The sequence below is a fragment of the Hyaena hyaena genome, unplaced genomic scaffold (genome assembly GCF_003009895.1).
Source record: "Hyaena hyaena isolate Hyena2069 unplaced genomic scaffold, ASM300989v1 scaffold_57, whole genome shotgun sequence".
NCBI classification, from domain to species: Eukaryota; Metazoa; Chordata; class Mammalia; order Carnivora; family Hyaenidae; genus Hyaena; species Hyaena hyaena.
The window spans coordinates 1169915-1185951 of record NW_024080690.1 but is presented as its reverse complement, the minus strand read 5'-3'; the positions used below and the strand labels follow the sequence as shown (position 1 = coordinate 1185951).

Here is a 16037-nt window from a genome sequence, read left to right as displayed (position 1 = left end):
TACAGCTATTTAAAAACTGAGTTGGGAGATTCCTTTTGGCCATTTAAAAATCTTAGTTATATCAAACTGTCTTTCAAGGGGAAATTTCAAAAAGCTTTCTACCGGCTTTTTGTTTCTGTGCAGCTATGAGAACACACCTGGGGAAAGAGAGGTGCGATCACAGGGCCTGTGACTTCCTCTTCCCGCTCCAGCTGCACCAGCACCACAACTGGCCCGCCACTGTGTGGGAGAAGAGCAGGGCAGCACATCAGCAATGTGGCAACGGGGTCAGAGCGCACCATCATGTGCCCAGCAGGGACCCCAGGGCAGGCACCTGGCCGGCCGTGGCTCACCTGCGGATGCTGTCCTTATCCACCACTTCATAAGACAGCTCAATGTTAGGGTAGCGGTTGCAGAAGCGGGCCACATCCGCGATCTGGCTGTCAGACAGCTGAAGCAGTGCATTTCGTTCTTCATCTTCCATCTCCATGATGTCAAAAACACTCTCCACTCCCTGCAGTGGGCATTCAGATGTCAGGGAAGGAAAACACATACTCACAGCAGATGAAACTTGGCTACGAACAACTGCTAGTTTAACTCCTATGCTATCAGATCATCCAAAGACATGACTTCAGAAAAAACACAGCCCACAACTGTACGACTGTCAGGCCCTCTAGTACCTCAGTATGTAACACCCTCAGGGGAACCAGAACTAGAACTCCCCTATACCGTGACTCCCCTCCCACAACCCCCGCAACTCCCCCCGCTTCCTGCGGGAACTTGGCACAGACACCCAACAGCCCAGGTCCAGACTCAGGTCACCTTGTCTGTGCAACGCTTAATATGCTCAGAGGTGAAGTGTGGCAGCTGCTTCAGGTATGAGTCCTTTGACCACATGGCTTGGGTGACCATCTGGGCCAGCTCCATAGCTGCCAGGGCAGGGCTGAGCCACCCATTGCTGGAAAGGACATCCACACAGGCCTGTATCAGCCGGATTGCCTGAACGGAGACAGGAGTACAAGCCAAGGTAGGGTTGGAACCACAACTTCATAGGCCACCGCTGGCCCCCCCACTCCACACCTGCACCCGCACCCGCAGTATACCTTGCTAAGAATTTCCTCTGTATCCGACTGCAGCTCAGCACTCAGCTGCATGCGGGACAGGTGAGCTTGCAGAAGCAGGTTGGTCTTGACATGTGGGTCATTGAACTTAGGATTATTCAGCTTATGGGGGACCTTCTGAGCCAACTAGAAAGTGGAAGAAAAATAGCTGGTGACGAACAGGTGACCCTGCCTGAGAACAGCTCTCAGGCCCAAAGAACCACCTGCCCCAAGCTCACAACCCTTCAAGACAGGAAAGTGTGGTTGATGTGTGAGGGTCTTCCTATGGTGACAAGGACAACATGTGCGCTGGGGACACAGGCCAAGTTTCAACTCCAAAGATGTCCTCCTGAATCCAAGATGCCCTCACCTGCCGCAGGAGGTTATCTTCATGGTGCCGAATGGGAATGTTCTCGTACTCAGCCGCATTGGAGATGATCTCAATAAGCCCTCGGACCTTGGTCTTGGCATTCAGGGACATGCTGAAGAGCTCTGACAGCCAAAGCGGAGGAGAAATGGGAGGGGTCAAACGCAGGCAGAAAAGGAGCAGGCGGGAGAATTAACTGCCTGGGTTACCCCTCACCACACTGCGATACATCCCTGGAATGTGCTTCCAGGGCAGTGAAGCCCTATGCTCTCATCCCAGTGGGCTGTAGACCCCTGCATAAGACTTCTTTAGCGTGGTCTCCCCAGACACAGCCCCTGCCGGCCCCTTACCAATCGTGGTGTAGTTGATGTAATAGTAAGCAGCGATCATGCCCAGGTTCAGAGGTGCCACATCCATTTCATCCTCAATGCTGATGCACTTGGACTGCTCCAAGTCACTCAAGGTCTGCTCCACAAGCTCGGATAAGTGGTCAGACAGGTGACGATGGGAGATCCCTGCAAAGGTGAGAGATAAGTGGGGAGTCACAGGGAGACTGGCCAGCAAGGGCTATGAGAGTCACAAAGGATACTGTGCTCCAAAGTCCACTGACCCTGCAGGTTGTAATAATTGGGGTTCTGTGTCATGCGGCGGTACAGAAAGGTCCAGGTGAGGTAGTCAACAGCATCCTGCTTGTTCTCAATGGTCTTGGTGACAATCTCAGCATTGAAATGGTCATGCATACAGTGGTCCAGGTGGGACTCTACTGGCAAGGGCTCATATAAGAATTTTTTGAAGAAATCCTGTGGGTTGGAAAAGGAGAGACAATAATAAAGACTCAATGACAACATGGTCACAATGAAGGGCCAAGGGCAAATCAACAGGGAATGGCCCTTATGTGACAGACACAGTTAATACAACAATGGAAGAAATCAGGTGCACAGACAAGGAAAACTGGGTCTGGACCTGGAATGCTGGGTGTGTATGCCTGTTCCCGCTGGCATCACTGGGTGTTTTTACAGTGGGAACAGGGGTACAGCAAGTCACGCAGGCCTAACAGTACATGAGGAACCAACCAGAAGGTGAAGACCTTGACACATGGAATCAACAGTAGCAAAAACAAAGGACTACAAAATTCCACATGGCTGAGAGGTTTATTACAAAAGCAATGTGGAAAATTTTTAAAAACTAAAGTAAAATAAACAAAAATAAAAACCAGAAGCTGACAAACTGTAAACAATCAAAGGGATCTACTAAAGAATATAGTCTGAGGCCCAGGATCTCAAGAGGGTGCACAAGGCCAGGACTGACCTTTTTGGAGCCCTGACACATGATAACACAGCGCCCCTCATCATCCTGCAAAGGGCGGTTGGCATGCCCCACCATCTGAAGCACGTCGTAGATGGGGTAATCCACATACCTGATGACAGAAGAGAAGAAGGAAGGCAAGGGTGCATCAACACAGAGGCCACACTCAGGAGGCTCAGACTATCTCAATATCAAAGAATAAAATGTAAATAGGAGACACAGTGATGAATTACAGCTAACTTCTGTGTTTATGACTTCTTGTGTTTAGATACTAGCTTCACTTGTTTATCTATAGATCATTATAGTTTTCAAGTTTAAAAGTTGGGACTCTGCTGCTCAGGGCCCTTGAACCAAAGCTACACATCCATCGAGTGCCAAAAGCAAGTACTTCCCTATTAAAGGATGAAATATGTAAGTCAAGCTCCCCAAAAAGATGTATACTTCAAGAGTTATCAAGCCACCAGACTTAAATCCACACCTAGATGCAGTTTTAGACTTTAAAAATAAGCCCATAAGTAACACTCGCTTAAAATAAAAAGTCTACATTTTAAGAAAAAAGTATTATTATTAACAGTTAAGTCATTCAAGTTTTTTCTAAAAAAACCGATCCTTCTACTTCTCATCACCACAAAGGTGTGTGACTTGAGCCATATCACCTTCCCAATCTATAAAATGAACAAGTTAACTACCTAGTCTTTAGCTCAAACTTCCTGGTTCTCCAACTTGCTGAAATATGAGAGGATGACCATAAAAGCAAATGTGAACCTAGGTCCTGAGACTAAAAACTCTCTGACACCTGGCTGTGGGGAACTCTCAGCTGACTGTTTAGTTCCCTGACACTTCTTCACAATAGCTACTTTCTGGATCTGCAGATGTCATGTTCATTTTTAGGAGAAAGGTTCCCGTTAACACAGAGCACAGCTAGACTCACGCATGAATCTTGCCATTGTAGTACTGGGTGTCCATGATGATCACCAGGTGGGCGGCCACATTCATGCCCCAGCAGAGACTCCGAGAAGCTACCACCACCTGGATAGCCCCTGAGTGGCAGAGAGAAGAAGACTGAGCGCAGGGCAACCTGGGAGCCTTCTACACAGGTAGGGGCTTATCCTGTGCTATGTTTCAGAACTCAGAGCAAAGCATACTGGGAAATGAGCCCTAATAAATGGCTAAAGGTTAACAGTATTAGAAGACATGGCTCTATTCTGCTGTTGCCTTGCTTGGGACTATCCTAGAGGAAACAAGGTAATCTTGGGACAGAATCCAAAGCCCAGAGAAAGTTAGGCTTAGCCATCTGTCTGACACACTAGCCTTGCTGACTGGAAAACGCTAACACCAACTCAGACATAGGTCGGCTCAGTACACCGCAGCGCAACTGAGTTGTGAGTGTACATCAAACCACATAGATTCAAGGGTCAAAGAATGCCAGTTAAGTGGTTCTGGCAGGAGCATTTCCATTCCAGCTCCACTAAAGAGCGTTAGAATTATAATACTCTATGTGAAATGCCAGAGGTCAACAAGGGACAGTGGCACACAGGCCACCTAAGGGAGACTCTACCATTTAATACATCTCTAAGGTCTAACAATCTTGGTGACTCTGGTACCCATGAAAAACCAGGTCTACTAGTAAAGGGTCCTGACCTAGAAAACCAGGTTCTGAAGTAGTATCACTATATCTGCCTGTTTTCTCATCTAGCCAGTAGGGGCAATATCCTACCTCTACCACAAGGTTATCGGGAGAATCATGTAAGATAATACGTAAAACAATCAGAAAAGTATTTTGAGGATGATTAGTGTGCAGTGGGGAATAATCACCCACGTCCTAAAGTTTCCATATCCTATCACCTGTGACACTCCTAGATACAATCTCCCTCTAGGCCACAGCACTTGTCACCTGAGCTGAAGAGCTGTTCCACCAGGCGTCGTTCCATGGGGCTGAGCCCCTCGTGCAGGTAGCCCACTCCATTTAACAGTGTTTCCTTGAGCGTGGTGTCACTGAGTTTCTCCAGGTACGGAATCAGATCCTTCTCGGTGCAGTGCAAGAACCTAGGCAGCACAGGCACTGACTCAGCTCAGAGCAGTCCCCATCTCTTGCCAGACCCTTCCAACTGTGCAGTTGCTGAGCCCCTAGCCCAATGGAGCTCACCCCCACCCTCATAAACAGAACACTCCTCAGGGTGTGCCAACCTCACTGACCCAACTCCCCCCCACCCACCTCTGCCGCTGGATATCTGCCGCACACGTGGTAAGGATGTCAATTGCAGTGAGGCGGGTCTGCTTTCGAGACGGCACAAAAACAATGACAGGCTTCTTGGGAGAGTGTTTGGTGATAGCATGGTACACAGGCTTGGCCATGGAGAGCAGGCGAGTCTGTGTATGGCTAATGTTGAAGCCCTGGAGACAGAGGAAAACAAAAGACAGAAGTTACAAGACCTGGTATTCCAACATGAGGCCCGTCTGCGTTGGAGGTATAGTGGCGAGCACAGCTGCCTTCCAACATGAGGCCACGCAAAATGGGGAGAGCAGGCCCTACCTGGATGTGCAGCTCCAAGGGCACAGGGCGCACGTTAGGGTGGAAGTTGAAAGTCGAAGTGGCACTGCACCCCAGCCAGTGGGCCACATCCTTGGCATTCGAAAGCGAGGAGCTAAGTGCCACAATGCGAATAGGTCGCTCAATCTGGGAGGAGATGTAGCGCATCCGGGAGCAGATCACTTCTAAGACGGGCTGGGACAGAGACAGGGAGTCACTACAGGCCCAGGCTCCCCTTCCCCATTCTCCACCCTGACTCATCCTTTCTGTCTAGTCCAACCACCTCAAAATGATCACCTAACTCTTCCTTCCCATTAGGGGCTCTCCTATCTTTGGTTCTACCTCCTCCACAGCAGCCAATCTTCACTAAGCAATGCTATTTTCCAAGAGTACTACAAAAAAGTCTCAAAATGTCCCTCTGGAATACAGTGACAAGCAGAATCCTCTTGGGAGAAACCCCTGTCTATGGCCTCAGACCCAAACGTAAGTTCCAAGGCCAAGGACACTCAGCCAATTGCAGCCCCTCTCCTGGGGTACAAGATTAACCCATACCCCATTCTCGCCCCCAATAAGATGGACTTCATCCACCACGAAGAGGTTGATGTTTTGGACATTCTTGCGCTGCTTCCACCGCCGAGAAAGAATGTCCCATTTCTCAGGGGTGCTGATGATGATATTGCCCTTGCCCAGAAGCTTCAGGTCTGTGCTAGTCTCCCCTGTCAGGAGCACCACCTTCTTGTTGAGCCGGTCCTGGAACTTCTCATACCAGTCCATGTAAACCTGGCACACAGGGAGAGGAAGGGCAGCAAAACATCAGGCCATGACAGGCATCGTCTAATTTGTAATGAGAACAGCCTGAGAAGCCAAACAGAGACTTGATGATCTTAGGTCTTACACTACCTTATAATCCCACACCGACTTAGAGTATTTTTCTTTAGAACACAAACTGGGGACATGAACAAAAGAAAGCAGAGAGTCTTGCTCCAATTAACCCCACAAATTCCAAGGGCTTAGAAATTCTTGACCTGGATGCAGACGAAAATAGCTTCCAGGAAAATGCACATGACACAACAGTACCCCACACACCTGCTCTGCCAAAGCCTCCATGGGAGTGATGTAGACACAGCGCCCCTCCGAGTTCTGCAGCAGCATCCGCAGGATGGCAAACTCCGCACAGATGGTCTTCCCGCTGCCCGTGGGCGCCCCCACGAACACATTGTCATCACTGTTGTAGACGGTGTTGAACACTGGAAGGTGGCAGAGCAGCAGTGGGAACATCAAGGAGAGAAGAGACTCGGACCACTCCTCAGAACCAAGGACACCCAGAGAAACTCAGCCAGTCAGCCGTCAAGTGCCAACAACGAAGAGGGAGGCATCAGGGCCCTAACTGCAGCTAGCCTAGTACACCTCTCCCCTCCCCCCTCCCCCCCCCACAAGCACGGGGGAAGAGCCCAAGACCAAGAGGCCGCGCAGCAGGGAGATTTGCAGGATGGCAGAGAGAAGTGAGCCAAGTATCCTGTGCTTCTCTGCCTGTCTTCTCAGGGACCAGGACACAGAACAAAGAGGAACTGGATACCTTTCTCTGCCCCCCAACGCTCTCCTTGAAAGAAGGTAAAGCCTTAGTCCGGGCATCAAGACTGGTTAAAGCTGGGGGGTGGAGGGGTGTGAGAAGGGAGGACCTGGATGGGTCAGTCAGTTAAATGGCCAACTTCGGCTCAGCTCATGATCTCATGGTTCAGGAGTTCAGGCCCCACATCAAGCACTGTGCTGACAGCTCAGAGCCTGGAGCCTGCTTGGGATTCTGTGTCTCCCTCTCTCTCTGCCCCTCCCCCACTCACACTCTGTCTCTCTCTCTTAAAAATAAAGGTTAAAAAAAAAAAAAGAATGGTTAAAGCCCAAGTTCTGTTTATCAGCTGATTCAGATGAAGTGCCTATCTCTGTCTAGTTTCCTCATCCATGAAACAGGACACTGATAGCAGTGTCACAAAGAGTAAATCCCCCATAGGATCAGTGGGAGGAATAAAAGAGAAAATAAGCAGATGTACTCAGCCAAAGCACTTAGGAAACAGGGAATGCCCTATGAACATGCCTATTATTTAAAACAATGGGTAGGGGTGCCTGGGTGGCTCAGTCAGTTGAGCATTCGACTCTGTTTCACCTCAGATCATGATCTCACAGTCTGTGAGTTTGAGCCCCATGTCAGGGTCTGTGCTGACAGTGCAAAGCCTAGTTAGGATTCCCTCTCTCTCTCTCCCTCTCAGCCCTTTCCCTGTGCACTCTCCCTTAAAAATAAACTTAAAACAATGCATTAAAAAACAATAACCACAACAGAAAACAAGAAGGAGGCTTCCGTCAACACTGCACACACTGGTTCAACACCTGAGCAAGAGGAGCACAAATCTGGCCTCCTGAGCCCGAGAAACACCAATGCACCTTAAGACCTTGCTCTACTGACCGTCCTCAGAGAGACATGCAAATAAGCAAAGGAAACCGAATAACCAAGGACTGAGAAAGGAAAAACACCTGGTGTGCTCCAACAGTTGCCGCTGTTGAGCTCCCACACTACCTGAGCACCCTACTTCTCTTCTTGCCACTGAACACATCTGTCTCTAGGGAACCTTAAAGGGCGTCCAAAGGGACAAAAGGCGTGCAGATAGAAATGCCTACCTTGGGTCTGGATGGGGTTGAAGAAAGGAAATTTATCCTGGTAAAGGCTCTCGAAGGCACTGTTTCTCAGGGCAGACACGGGCAAGGGCTGCAGGTCCAGAAGCTCGGTCGGAGGTGGGTACTTCTCTGGTAGGATCAGGTGCCGGAAGGAGACAGGCAGCTGGGTCTCGCAAGCTGCCAGAACAGAAATGGGAGGGGTCCTAAGCAGTCCTCTCTCTACCTAATGGCCCCTCAGAGCCCCTCCATGCACAACAGAGACCCCAAAGCAGCAGCAGATAACATCACTGACCCCACAAAGTCCAATCCGGTACAAAGTGAAAGATATTCTTATGACTCCCTGGGAAGACCTGCCCCTATGGGACCGTGTAGGACACACTCACAGAGCCAGCGGTCAGACACCACTCGGATGAAGTACTGAGGGGGCAGCGGTTCAAAGACAGGAACGAAAAATGTAATGAGGTGCTCATCCTGAGCATACTTGGCCTTGAGTAGAAAATACTCATGATGGAGTATCACCTCACTATCTACATCTTCCACCAGAATCCAGAATGCCTCCGATGAACCATGGACCTGTCAACACAAGCACAAGTAAAAGGAACAAGAGCCAGCGTGGATTTGCACCCCCAACCCAGCTCTCCTCAGGAGCATTCTGCGAGCAGTCCCTCAGCCAAGCAAAGCCTCACCTTTTCATCCCACTGGAAGTCCGGCGTGATGGTCAGCTCCACTTTCAGGGTGGAGCGTGTGATAGGCTGCAGGTGCACCGACAGCTCCAACTTGGGGAAGAGGTGGACGTACTTGTGGATGGTCTTCCCCATCTTCGGCATGCGGATAAGCTCCCCTAGAAGGACAGGAGAGCGCGGGGGCTGCAGCCCAGCCTGCCAAGTACAGCTCCAACCCGGGCCGTGAGGACAAGTGGCAGAGCCCGCTCTGGCGGGCAGCTCCTGCCTCCACTCTCGATGCAGCCCAGAGGAGTCAAAGTCCCGGCACCAGGAGCTAGACTCGTTACTCTGGTGGGATGTGAGACGTGAACACAAGATGGCAGGGCACCAGGCCCCAGAGATGGAAAGCAAGAAGGCTTAGAAAGACTTCTGAGCAGTAAGGACAAGGAGGATAGTGCCCCACACACCTATCTCATTATGATTCAGGTCATACAGACGCTCGAAGGGGAAGTTTTTCTTTTCAATCTTCTTCACTACCTCCTCAGGGAGTTTCCGGAACTGGCGCAGAGGACACATGGACTGCCACCTAGCCAGGAAGGAAACATTAACTGTCAGATCCCTGTGAAACAAACCACCTTCGTTATGGCTTCCAATTAGCTGTGACCACACAAAACACAGTCATTAAAGGAAGCAATCTGGAACAGCACCAGCAGTGAGACTTGAGAGTCATCACCCACCACCACTCTCCCCTCACCCCCAGGCTCTGCCCCAAAGGGCCTTCCCTCTTCTCAACTTTTACCCAAGTTCAAGTCCCATTTCATGAGTGAGGACCAGAGATAAGAGCACTCCCAAGCTTCCCCACCACACCCTCAGCCTGGGGACTTTAACTCCCGGTGGCCGGCTTCCAGCCCAGTAGGTTCTTACATGCGTTTGTCGATCATTTTGCAGAGGTTCAGCGTCTTGTCTGTAAGCTGCGCCCACCCTCGGTTCAGGACAATTTCAAAGATGGCACGCATCAACCTGCCAGCAGACTGGGGAAAGATAAAGCATTCCCTCTGTTAGGGCCCCACCATCCCCAGACCTCAAGAAACCACCCGACACCTGGCTTAATTACCTTGCGCTCTGATGTAAAATAAAGTCCTCTGTAATTACTCCCCCTGCCCTGCCCTTTTTAAACTTTTTTAAAGTTTACTTATTTTGAGAGAGAGTGAGACCAAGGGAGGGGCAGAGAGAGAGAGAAAAAGAGAGAGAGACTCCCCATCTGCAGCACTGTCAGCAAAGAGCCCAATGCAGGGTTCAGACTCACGAACCATGAGATCATGACCTGACCCAAAATCAAGAGTCAGATGCTTAACTGACTGAGCCACCCAGGCATTCTTGCTTTTCCCCTTTTAGGTAGCAGATGCTTACTGAAAAGTGCAGCTCTAGCTTACTGCACAACATCTTAACCTAATACCCACTGCACGATTTTAAAGTTTGGCTCATTTAGCACTCAGAGTCCTAGCAAGAGTAAGGATGCTAATGACTTGCCCTTAAAAAGTAAAGACAAAGTGTGGCTAATATAGCCTTTTTGCCATTTCTGCATTTATAGATGAGACTACGCATAGGAGGAAGTCATTCTCTGTAAGGAAGCAGACGCTATGTCTTGTGACTCTCCCTATGGAACCTCCCCAGCACTCTCACTTAAAGCCCTACCTCTTCTAATGCCCAAGATCAGCGACACAGCACGGCTATACCATAAGCACATCAACCAATGAGCCAACTAGAACAAAGCTTGGCCTTCTCCCCACCTCACTAGCATCAGCTCTATTTTCTCCAAGACGCACAACAGCACAAGGGGCTGGAACTGTTTAGGTCTCCTCTCCTGGCAGCACCAGTGCACTCTCACCTGTGTAACATACACCATGTCTGCCATCAGCGCAAAGCCCTCCAATTTCAGCTGCGAGATGAAGGCTTGGAGAAGCACATTGATCTGGAAAAAAGCAAGGTCGGCGAGAAGGTGGCCAATCATTGAATGGTCCAGGAAGGTGAAATCACATTTCTGTTCTGGGATTCATGCCAGGTCAGATCTATGGCCCTTGCTTCACGGGTATGTGAACTGTTACTCCACAAAAGAATAGGTGGGAAGGATGCAAAAACTGGGAAAACTGAGCAGGTCATCAAACATGAACTCAAATTCAAGGTTCACTTTTTATAAGACTACAAACCCACCCAATCCTTATGCCAAGCAGAGGAGTGAACTCACCTTTGCACTGGGTTCCTCAATGCTCTCCTTTACAGGGATGGGCACCCTCTCTAGCAACTTCTGCAGCTCCAGCTTCTCCTCCTGCCACAAGAAGGAAACAGGTCAAGGAAAAGCCAGGTGACTAAGGAGAGAACCCATCCAACAACTCAGCAGTGAGTACCACCCACCCGTCCCAACACACTGTGCGGATTCACCTCTCTCACAGTGATGTTCTTGAACTCTGAAGACAACGAGAAGACTCTGAAAAGCTCAATTTCACTCAGGGTGGGCTTCAGCAGCTGGTTGTAGGTCTGTACTGTGTCATTGGTGATGTAGTAGTGGCTGGCTATACGGCCCAGTTCTGTCACCTATGAAGGAGGAACACTCAATCCAACGGCGATCATTAACAAGTGGCAACCTCTCGCTGTGGACAACAGGTGCCCACCGGAGGAACTCACAGCAACAAGAGCGCCTAGCCCAAGCACGTGAAGAAAGATGGCACAATAAACTAACCTATGGAGAACTGATGCCCACACAGAAAAAAATAGTGAATTAGCCACCCTGACTCAAGTGACAGAAAGGAGGCACGGTCACGTTCTATATACCATTTCGGAAAACTGTCTCCTGAGACTCACCACTTTTACTGAGACCTTGGGCTCAATCCCTCAACCCACTCACCTGGAAGTTGCCGGTCTTCTTGTCATACTTGACCAGATTGTTCTTATCCAGCATCAAAGCAGCAGTATGAACCAGATCCAGGCGGCGCTGGTCCAGCAGGGGATCTCCCTTGAGGTCATCGTGAGAAATGCCATAGAGGGTTGGGGATCGGAGCATTCGGATATAGAGGTAGGCATAGCCAAGCCAGTTCACTGCATCCTGCAAGAGAGGACTCCTTAGTCTCAGCATGGAGAACTAATGTCCAAATGAAAAACTCCCAGAGATCACTTAGAAATTAATTCTAGAGAGATGCCTGGGTGGCTCAGTCAGTTAAGCGTCTGACTTTGGCTCAGGTCATGATCTCATGGTTTGTGAATTCGAGCCCCACATCAGGCTCTGTGCTGACAGCTCGGAGCCTGGAGAGCCTGCCTCAGATTCTGTTTCTCCCTCTCTCTCTCTCTGTCCCTCCCCTACTTATGCTCTCTCTCAAAAATAAACATTAAAAATTGTTTTAAAAAAAATGGTAATTCCAACGGCGCTTGAGTGACTCAGTTAAGTGTCTAAGTTTTAATTTCTGCTCAGATCATGAGTTTATGGTTCATGGGAACGACCCCCAACTTGGGCTCTGCACAGTCAGTCCAGATTCTCTCTCTCCCTTTCTCTCTGCCCTTCCCCTGCTCGCATGCGCATACTCTCTCTCAAAAGAAACATTTTTAAAAAAGAGAGAAATTAATTTCCAACTGGAAGAATGCATGTTACGTTGTCTTCTGAAGGTTTTTAGTATCTCAGTATCAGAAAGACAGAGTCCTTTCTAAAATCTCGGTAATAAGGGGAAGTGTCAGCCACAGAGCTGATAAGCTTCTGAGAGACTGCTTACATTGAAGATGGGGGGCACAGGGTCAGAGGGCCCTACATGCTGGTGGTCCACAACACCACAATGGAGACCACCCCACCCTGGTACCTTGGTTTCTCTGGAGAAGGCAAGATGCGCCAAGGGCAGAGCCCTCCCTACCTTGGCATTCTGGACATTCCCCAGCACGATTTCCGCATTGAGCATGTCAGGCAACTTTGAGACCATCTGGCTCTCAATAGGAAGTTGCTGATTGAGGAGGGACAGGTAGTACTGTAGCTCCCCATGAGATGTGATGAGGATGCCTTCGCCCTTGGTGTCATACTGGGGTCTTCCAGCACGTCCCAGCATCTAGGTCAGAAACAGCAAACCTTTTTAAAAGGGCTGTGGCCACAGAGCCTATGGTTTGTTTCCAGGCTTCTACTTTATAAAACCCCACCTTCCATCTGCCACCTTTTCGGCCTCCTTGCGTAAATTTTATACACAGGATACCTTTCCCCACTGAAAGTAACCTCAAAGGCTCTATACCTGCAGAATGTCCAGTGCCCCCAGTTCTGTCCAACGGCCCTTCTCTGGACTGTACACCTGGGTGCCTTTGATGATGACTGTATGTGCGGGGAGATTCACACCCCAAGCCAGAGTTGCTGTGGAAACTAAAACCTACAGAAGCAAAGCAAGGTAATAAGGAAAAGACATTACCCCCACAGGGTTAGTATCCCCAAGTTCTCTAGGAAACCGGCCTCAGAGCTTCTAGCAGGACCAAGGTGGGTCCCACACTTGTCAAGGTAACACTAGGATAAATAGGGAAAAAGTCCTTTGGTTCCTCGTCTATTTAACAATTGACATTCCATGGTTCTCGAGATACTTAACAGGTAGATATTAATCAACTTACGATTATCAGACAATTTACAATACACCCTGAGAGAGAGAATACACGAGGTCCTAACCTTATGAGGCCCTGCTTGGTGACATGTGGAATCACTGATATGCTTCGTTATGCTTCTCAGACGCTTTCCTATAATCACTCATCTTCCCTGATGCAGCATGTGAAGAGCCGGGAGAGGTGGCACAAAGGTCTGTCTACTCTACCTACCCCAACCCTGTAACCTGGTTTACCCGAGCCAGAAACAATAAAGTACCTGGTGCAAACATGGCACTTGACACTTGAGATCTTCTGAAGTCTACACTTTGCCCACCCTCACCTGAATGTGTTTATCAGCAAAAAGATCCTCTACAAGTGTCCGGTCAACTCTGGTCATGCCTGCATGATGAATAGCAAAGCCATATGGCAGAAGATCCTTCAGCTCCAGGTTCTGTGGGACAGAAAGAAGAGGTGATGAAGTGAGCCTTGCTGTGGGAACTCTACAGAGACTAAGTAGATCTCTTCCCATGAGAACCTGCCCCTTACCTATTCCATATAACCAGACCCAGACAACCAAGCTTAACCTGTGTGAAACAGCACCACAATGCAATCAAGGACTGTCTGGACAACCTCAGATTGAACCAGTTACCAGGCAGGAAACAAGAGAATTGGGCCTCTCTCCTCACCTTGCACTGCTCAGCTTCTGTCCGAAGGACTTCTGTGGAAGCTGAGCCCTCTCTCAAAAACAGACCCAGCGTGTCCTTCTCCAGGCACATGTCCCGGATGGCCCTGGCCGTCTTCCCAGTCTCCTTCCGGGAGTGGACAAACACGAGCACCTAAGGAGAAACCATGGTTTGGCACAGTCAAGGGACACAGCTACCACTGTCACTCCTCTGGCCCCACGGCACCAGCAGCATGAAGCAGAGGCTACACCATTATGAGACCAGAAATCCCGAGAAGAGCAATGGCAGTAATGTATACTGATTCAGAAATCCGTAAGACCCTATGTGAATGAAGCTACAAAGTAAGGTGCTGGAATCCTGTAGCTGGGAAACTAAGTTAACTCTTAGCATTCTATCTTTAAAAAACCACACTTAAATAATAACACAGATGGAAATTCAAAAATCTCCACTGCAAATCTGTGTTCAGGTACCTGACAGGATTCTAAGTCACCTGAAGAAATGTGCCTGCAAAATAACAGCTGAAATACTGTATTAAGTGATAGGCACAAGCCTTTATAAAAGGAATTAGAAGTCTCAGTATAGGCTAGTACCATTTGGTAGGAAATAAAATCCTCCAAGTATCTAGTGCCAAAAAAAAGATTTGTCTTGGGGCACCTGAGTGGCTTAGTCGGTTAAGCATCTAACTATTGCTTTCAGCTCAGGTCATGATTCTCAGTTTTTTGAGTTCGAACCCCATGCTGGGCTCTGTGCTGGCAGTGTGGAGCCAACTTGGGATTCTCTTTCTCTATGCTCTCTTAAAATGGAAGGAAGGGAGGGAGGGAGGGAGGATTGTCTCTTCATCTAAATTCATATGCTTTTTTTTTTTTATCAGATAAAAGTATATACACACCCTGTCACTTTTTCTTGTTTTCTGTCTGTTAGTATGACCAAATGGTGTTCAATTAATAAACTATATATTTTCTAGTAAAATGCCCTCTTTCACTAGTTTTTAATTTTCATCTTTATTTTTACTATAAGCCAGCCAAGTCCTTTATGGAAGAACCCCTGATAATGTAGAGAGACAGACTGATTATCCACACCTGGGGATTTCTTTTTTGGGAGTTTCAAAATTACAAATTCAATTTCCTTAAAGGTTATGAGACTATTCGGGTTATCATTTTCATTTAGGCTGAGTTTTGGTAGTTAGTAACTTTTTAGGAATTGGCCCATTATTTTTTCTAGGTTGTCAAATTTATGCGTAAAGTTATTCATAGCATTCCTAATTTATTATCCTTTCAATGGCTACAGGTTCTACGGTAATATCCAATTTCATTCCTAATATTGATGATCTGTATGATCTCTCTTTATATAAGTCAGAAATGCAAAAGAACAGAGTTTAATAGGAAACCATGGACAAACCTGATTTTTTCCAGCATGTTCCATGATCTTCTCATAGACTATTTCGTTCATGATCTGGAAACGCTTGATAGCTTTTTTCTCTGTGATACCTACATAAGTTTGTTCCAGAGGCACTGGGCGGAAGCTAGAAATTCAAGAGTTAGATAAATGAGACCTTTGGCACAAAATATTGAGGAAATACACAGTTGTTTTCAATGGAAAGGACATTCTTTTCTGTATTCACACCACATCAAAACCCAAAAATGCTTCTAATACCCAAACCAAAAGAGCTTGAAAGGGGGAAGGGCATCAGCAAGGTCACCCTAATCTCTTTCTTATACCTGTTGTCAAAGTAGAAGAGGCCCTTGGCAGGATCTACACGCAGAAAGGTAGCCACATCTTCATAGTTGGGAAGGGTGGCACTAAGACCAATGAGTCGGACATCCTCTTGGGTCATCTCAATGTTTCGGATGGCCCTGGCCACCAAAGCTTCCAAGACAGGACCTCTGTCATCATGGAGAAGATGGATCTCATCCTAAGGAATGAGGGGGTGGCGAATTATTCCTACAGCTAGAAAAATGTAGCCCTCTTTCCTAAGAATAGCCCCATCCTACAGTACATAACTCCTATGCCAAATAAAGAAGGGACCCCAAGCCAGAGAAACCCAGCGGGTGAGACAATATTCACTACGAAATACCCCAGGAAAGCACATGCTCTGACCACCAAGTTGCTTTGCTAGTTTAGTGAAACCTAATGCTTTATGGTAAGAAAACCTGA

General features: G+C 48.2%; 1 protein-coding gene across 1 annotated transcript in view; it reads right to left on the bottom strand.

The window, feature by feature from the left end:
- Positions 1–16037, bottom strand: part of SNRNP200 (small nuclear ribonucleoprotein U5 subunit 200) — a 28586-nt gene that overhangs the window by 1719 nt on the left and 10830 nt on the right. Inside the window, exons 15-43 of the mRNA XM_039231723.1 lie at positions 15602–15795; positions 15282–15405; positions 13887–14036; positions 13541–13651; positions 12867–12998; positions 12501–12689; positions 11510–11707; positions 11047–11199; positions 10853–10933; positions 10496–10579; positions 9532–9638; positions 9075–9193; positions 8632–8786; positions 8329–8518; positions 7949–8122; positions 6368–6528; positions 5834–6061; positions 5285–5476; positions 4967–5145; positions 4646–4797; positions 3683–3791; positions 2755–2863; positions 2057–2246; positions 1797–1961; positions 1450–1571; positions 1083–1226; positions 802–978; positions 333–493; positions 138–219 (exon numbers count right to left, since the gene is read on the bottom strand). Coding sequence (XP_039087654.1) covers positions 138–219; positions 333–493; positions 802–978; positions 1083–1226; positions 1450–1571; positions 1797–1961; positions 2057–2246; positions 2755–2863; positions 3683–3791; positions 4646–4797; positions 4967–5145; positions 5285–5476; positions 5834–6061; positions 6368–6528; positions 7949–8122; positions 8329–8518; positions 8632–8786; positions 9075–9193; positions 9532–9638; positions 10496–10579; positions 10853–10933; positions 11047–11199; positions 11510–11707; positions 12501–12689; positions 12867–12998; positions 13541–13651; positions 13887–14036; positions 15282–15405; positions 15602–15795 — 4332 coding nt within the window. The remainder of the gene's footprint in view (positions 1–137; positions 220–332; positions 494–801; positions 979–1082; positions 1227–1449; positions 1572–1796; positions 1962–2056; positions 2247–2754; positions 2864–3682; positions 3792–4645; positions 4798–4966; positions 5146–5284; positions 5477–5833; positions 6062–6367; positions 6529–7948; positions 8123–8328; positions 8519–8631; positions 8787–9074; positions 9194–9531; positions 9639–10495; positions 10580–10852; positions 10934–11046; positions 11200–11509; positions 11708–12500; positions 12690–12866; positions 12999–13540; positions 13652–13886; positions 14037–15281; positions 15406–15601; positions 15796–16037) is intronic.